This window comes from Apis dorsata, unplaced genomic scaffold (assembly GCF_000469605.1).
Source record: "Apis dorsata unplaced genomic scaffold, Apis dorsata 1.3 scaffold_376, whole genome shotgun sequence".
NCBI lineage: Eukaryota > Metazoa > Arthropoda > Insecta > Hymenoptera > Apidae > Apis > Apis dorsata.
The window spans coordinates 311,804-318,485 of NW_006263639.1; the positions used below are offsets into that span (position 1 = coordinate 311,804).

General features: G+C 22.9%; 1 protein-coding gene across 1 annotated transcript in view; it reads right to left on the minus strand.

Annotated features, from left to right (window-relative positions):
* Positions 1-5,969, minus strand: part of LOC102679119 (DNA-binding protein D-ETS-6-like) — a 9,924-nt gene extending 3,955 nt beyond the window's left edge. The window contains exons 1-2 of the mRNA XM_006618800.2: positions 5,816-5,969; positions 4,469-4,714 (exon numbers count right to left, since the gene is read on the minus strand). Of these exons, the coding sequence (XP_006618863.2) occupies positions 4,469-4,714; positions 5,816-5,969 (400 nt within the window). The remainder of the gene's footprint in view (positions 1-4,468; positions 4,715-5,815) is intronic.
* Positions 5,970-6,682: the final 713 nt, after the last annotated feature.

Genomic DNA, 6,682 nt, shown 5'->3' on the forward strand with positions numbered 1-6,682 from the left:
ATAAAATCATAATATGACACAATGATAGATAAGTACCGTTGTAAAGAATAGCAGCTGCCGAAGGATGAAATCTGGTATCCTGCTGAAGATGCAACGGATGTGTTTGAATTCTCCACATTACGCGTCTAACAATGCCTTAATCCTTCACCGCATGAACAACGGTGATAGGCAGGCCCGTTAATAATTTCATTACGAAGATATATAATACTGAAATCATTCTTTATTGCTTAATTTTCAAGTCTTTTTATATTAATTTAGATTTAATTTTTTTTTCAAAATAATTTGTCACAAATTCGAAGATTGGTATACAAAGCATATAACAATAAAACAATTTCCTTTAATTCGAAATAAAGTCCGTTCTTAAATTAAAATTCCATTTCGACTTTCAATTCACAAATTTTTTTGTATTTAAATTATTCTTTGTATTATTTTTTTTATTTATCGTATTATTTTATTTAATAGTTTTAAACTTATTTAACTTATTTCCTTAAAATAATATTCAATTAAAAACAGTATATGTACAGATAAATTATTATTAAAATATTATCTTTTTGAGGATTTTATTATAATTTTATATCTTTTTTTGATAATGATTTTTATTATCGAGTAAAAACTGTATTAATGGAAAAAAGAAAAAAAAAACCAGATGGTTCACGTTTGTTATGCGCACAAATTTGTGTACATGCACGAATAGTATCGTATAAAATTTCGATTAAGGATATCGATAAAGTGTCGATATATACGGAATAAAACGTGCCAGACGGTGGACAGAGAGTAACTGAGCGACCTTTGCCCCCGGTGATTTCAGCCCTTATCGCCCCCACTCCAACTCCCATAGACGTCTTCGTAGAGTATACGATTGTACTTCTGGATTTTTTATTATTATCATCGCAAAGAACCAATACAAGGAGACATAATCAAATTCAAATTTTTTAAATTTCAAATTTCTTTTCTTTGAAATCATTTCTTTTTATTTATTTTTTTTTGAAATATCTTGAATTCCTTAAATAAATTTTTGATTACCTTAAATAAAGGCATTCGTAAAAGATTTTTCATTAAACTTATTTATTATTTTCACGAATTTTCTTTTATGTAATATAGATTAATAAATACAGATATTTATAATAAATTAATAAAAATTTTTATTATGTTTTTTATTTGAAAATTGAAATTAATTTGCAATTTGTTTAAAATATATATATATATGCAATTCTATACCTATATGCAATTGAATTTTCAATAATATTTATTTCTTTTTTCTCTTCTTTTGAAGTAAATAAAATAAATAAATAAAATAAATAAAATAAATAAAATAAATATAATTTTACAAAAGATTTATCAGTAAAAAATATTAAAGATTTAATTTTTATATATCATTAATTTGATTTTAAATCAATAAAAAATTAATTTAAATCGCCAGTAATTTTTATTACAAATTTAATAATTCTTTATTTAATTAAAATTAATATAAATAAATTTTTAATATTTTCAACTACATATCTACAATTTAATCCAAAAGTTTCTTAATATATCATATCATAAATTGCACAAAATATCGATACAAATATCGATAAAGAAAAAAATTTATAATAATTTCATATTATAATTAACATCAAATCAATTAGATATTCAATTAATATAAATATGTACCTAATAAATATAATATTTAAATTCATTATCAAATTAAAGAAAGATAAAAATCATTCTCGATCATTAGCATAAATCTGTGTATATAAGAACATGTAAATATATTTGTATACTATATGATATAAAGATTCAAGTTCTATTTCTAAAAGATAAAAAAAATTTTTTAAAAATTGACAAATATATAATAATATGAAGTTACGATTTAGATAGTTTTCACATTGCAAAAGTTTCACGATGTATCTAGATGACGCGTGAAATTATCCTGTATACGCTAAAGATTCAGGAGATGTTTCACGCTCATCAAGAAAACAATATAGTCGCACCCCGTGGCGAGCTTACCATCCCTAGCCCGTTTGAGTTTTCCATCCCCTCCCGCGCCAGGATAGATGGCAAGGAGAAGGGTGGTAGCGGTTACTACGAGGCCGTAACCCCAAGCGTAGTGGTGCCACCACCTTTCCGCCTCCCTAAACACTCGATGGTTTATTCATGAGAGCTCTCTCACCACGATAACACTGATTCGTTTAATAAACGGCCGCTGCCGGGCCCAGAGTGTACCCCCAAGAGTACCTACAACGTTATTCAAACGGACGATATATCTCGGAGGCTTACACTGCCAAGATTCTCGCTCTTCTCGCTTCTCACCCGTCTACCGAAAGCCGGATCGCTCTTTTTCTCTTTCGCCAATGGGAATCACCTCTAGTTGGTACTCTTTGCAACCAAGCGCAAAAAGATTGGAATAACTTTTGGCTGGTTACTGTTGAAACGAGATTCGAGTAGACAGATATACATAAATAAATATTTCTTGTTCCAAGATCTATCTCTAAATTATTGCGTATCCTATTTCTTTTTTCTCTCTTTCTCTCTCTTTGAATTTTTGAATTTTTTCTTCTATAAAACTTAAATTTTCAAAATTGAAAATACGAGTATTCTTTTATCGATTTGGATCATCTTCGATTTCGAAGAAACGATCGAGAAAATTAAGATGAATGGAATAAATGATTAATAATACAAATGATCGACATCTCTTTTTCATCGAAAGCTTGATAAGAATAAAAAATGGAGCAAGAGACTATTATCGTCTATGAAATTTATTTTTCTGCCGGACCCTTCTTATCTCTAATAGATCGCGCCCTCGTTAAAGCCTAAGATAAGGTTCGCGAGTGGACTAGAATTGACCCTGGGGAATGGTTAGCCTCTTCCGGTCACTTTCAATCCAACCTGAACCCCTATTAACCTTTTCTAAGCTCCTGGATCGTACGTCATTTGGATTTACTATTGGGAATTCTATCAGTGTTTCTATTAATGCTTATATCAATTTTTGTAAATTATAATCGATGTATAATATTATTTTAATCTCTAATTTTGAATGAAAATAATAATAAAAAAATAAAAAATGTATGTTAAATATTCTGTATATATATATATATTATGTATATATTATGTTTATTTAAAAAAAAAATAAATGTTAAATATTTATTATTTCTATAATGTTTCTTTATTTTTTCTTTGAGTATTTTTGTTTTTTCAATAATTCTTTTTGATATGTAATTCTCTTTCGCTTATGCATATATAATTATACAAAAATACATTTTTGATAAAATGAATAAGTTAGTACTTATTATTTACATAATATCTAATATTTTATTTTTAATAACAATAGCAAATTATAAAATAGAAAAATAGAAAAAAATAAGTCTCTCCCCTTTCTCTTCAAAAATAAAATTTCAAAAAAATTACATTTAATTGTGGACTTCTATTTCTTTTTAAAATAAAAAATATAAGATATTAGATTTATATTCATTCGATAATCTATATCATATATCATGCCATAATATAATTACATACATATGTAAATACATACTTAAAAAGATATATTTTTAATTTTATTCATTTTTTCAATTTATCATTTTCTTTTAAATTATTTACTTATAACTTTTTATGAATTAATAAAAATAATGAATTTCATTAATTATCAGATATATGAAAACATAAATTACAAATAAATCTTAAAAAGAGATTTAAAAAAATATTTTTACATATTTCATTTTCTCTCTTCTTTTCCTTCATTTTTTTCAAAATAAAATTTTTAGATTTATTAGAAATAAATTAAAATCCAATGGAAATTAAAAAAAAAAATATTAAAGTCTATCATAACAAATATTAAAAAAAAAATACAGATTATCTACAAATTAATATATTTATAGAACACCTTTGGAGACTATAAAAACACAAAATTTTTTTATGTAAAAAATATCGATTGAAATTTATTTATTAAATTATACACAATTAAAAAAAAAAATTTACATAAAATTTAGATGAAGGAAAACGAAGATATAAGTAGAAGATAATATGTGACGAAGATAAAGTTGTCTTTATTTCATCTTTTCATTTAACATGAATTTCAATTCAAAATTTATAACTTAATAAATAAATTTCCGGCATTTTAATTATCGATATTTTTATATATTAACTTTTGTGTTTCTTTTGGCCTTTATTAATTGATTTTCCAAAAATTTTCTACGAATGTGTTAATAGCTTATGTGATAAATTTTTAATATTTTTTTTTAATAGAATTTTTATATCTCTTTTTTAGTATAATAATAATATAAGAAGTCATTTTTATTTTGTATTTCAATTTATTTATTTTCAATTATATTGAAATAAATAAGTGCTGAAAATTTTTAACTATTTAAAATTTATTTAAATATAAAATGTTACAATCAAAAATAACTATAGTTATCTATCAAATTTCAACATAACTTAGTTGAAAATTCATTTTATAATACTATATCTATTTTCAATTAAAATTCTGTTTACTTACCATCGTTTTTCTTTTCTTGTAATAAATTTGGAGTCTGTATGCCGGTTGCCTGGAACTGAAGATAGCCAAGATGTCGCGCTAAAATTTTTCCACCAGGAATGGTTTCCCAATAATCAGACGATAATTTTAATAATTCTTTGCCAGTTAATGGAAATTTGATCGTATTCGGTATTGGTTTTATAGAAAATGCTTTAGTGCACCATGAAATCCATGATATGATGTGATTTGAGTTCCATTCTGATGGATCTGAATAATAATAAGTATAAATTCTTTCAATTAAAATATTAATTAGTTATTATATTAATTTTGTATTAAATCAGTGATTGATTTAACAAGTTTGGCAATCAAAGCCAAGAGCCTTTAACTCAAAGAAAACAGCTTCAAAAAAGTCGATTAAAATATTACAATTTTTCATTTCTTTTATTGAAAAAAGAATTGAAAAAAGAAAAATAAACAAATTTTTTATTAAAAAAAAACAATTTTTCATCAAAACAGCAACTATTTTATTTATTGAAAATAATAAAATGAAAATGATTATATTATTTAAAAATTTTATTTGAAAATTTTGTTTATTTTTATGTTCTAATATAATATTGTTTTATTATGATGTATTTTTATTTATATATTTTACTTTACATATATATTTTTTATATTATATATTTTTTTTTCAAATTATATTTTTTATGTTATTATTATATTTAAAAAAAAATAAATATAATTAATATTTTATATTTATTCTCTCTTTTCTTTGAATGTTATAGAAATTATAATTAGGGATCTTGTTTTGCTGAATTCGCCATTGATTCTGTTTGAAGTACAATTATATGTAAGTAACTTTTAATGTTAATAATAATATTAATGAAAATGATATACCTATTTAGTTTTATATATTTTAAAAAAATAATATTCAATGTATGAAAAATAAAATAAAAGTAAAAAAGAATAATAGATTCTAAATCAAGTTTATATACAAAAGTAAATATAAAATTTCAAAAATGATCTTAGATATTGGACATAAACAAAAATTGATAAATATATTGAATTTATTTTGAAACTTATAAGTATATAAGTAATTTTTCAAATTATAAGTAATTTTATAGAATATGATAAAGATAAAATCGTTTCTATCATCTTTATCTAGTACAAAATTAAATAGATTATAAATTGAAAAATAAGTTTTATTGAATATTTTTGCATATCGACTTTTGTTTTAATCTTTGATATCAATTTTTAAATTTTCTATTTACTTCATTTAAACATTTTCTGTATTTTTTAACATAAAATTATATCTCTTTTAAGTCATTCGAACATATTGAGTAAAATTTAGATATAAAAAGAAATAATTACCAGATGGAACCATCACTGGTTCTAATTCTAAAATATCGCCTTCTTCGATTATTTCTTTTTCCATATTATTTGATTTGTTTTCACATTCGTGTTGATTTTTAATCAATGGTATAATTTTCAAATTCCTTGAACGATGTATCTTCAAATCAAACATTTTTCTATACCCGTACGACATTAAAGATAAAAAAATCACTCGAAGATTGAAAATTCCACAAAATTGAATATCTACACTTTTTTAAAAACATTTCTTTTGTGTATTTTTTGTTATATAAATACCATTTCTTCGTCGATCCTTCACTTTTGATCTGATCTCCCATCCGGTTAACACAATCTTTCGTTTCATCTTCAAGAAACTGTCACACAATTTCGTTTCTCATGATCGGTGAATATGATCTCGCAAACTGTTGATGATTCACCGACATATGTATAACTTACATAATATGCATATACTATGCCAACCGCTCTTTATATTATACGGCTAATTATATGACTCATTTTATATTTTGGAATATGATTTTTTTATATTTTTTTATATTTTATATTTTTTTAATATTTTTTTAAAAGTGTTTTTTCTAGAATCCAATTTTTTGTGACATAAATCTCACATTTCTATTAATGAGATTAATCTAAATTTTTATTTACTTATATTAAATATAGATTAGAGATCTCTTTCTTGGAAAAAATATTCTAAGCTTTTCAATTTTTTTTAAATATATCAAATTTTTAAATATTTATCTTATCTTTTTATCTTAAAAGCTGCAATTATCGTAATAAGAATATTTATATTATATTATATATAAGAATATTTATATTATTTATACTTCTACACTTTTACTAAATTTTAAAAAATAAAATTTATATTAATGC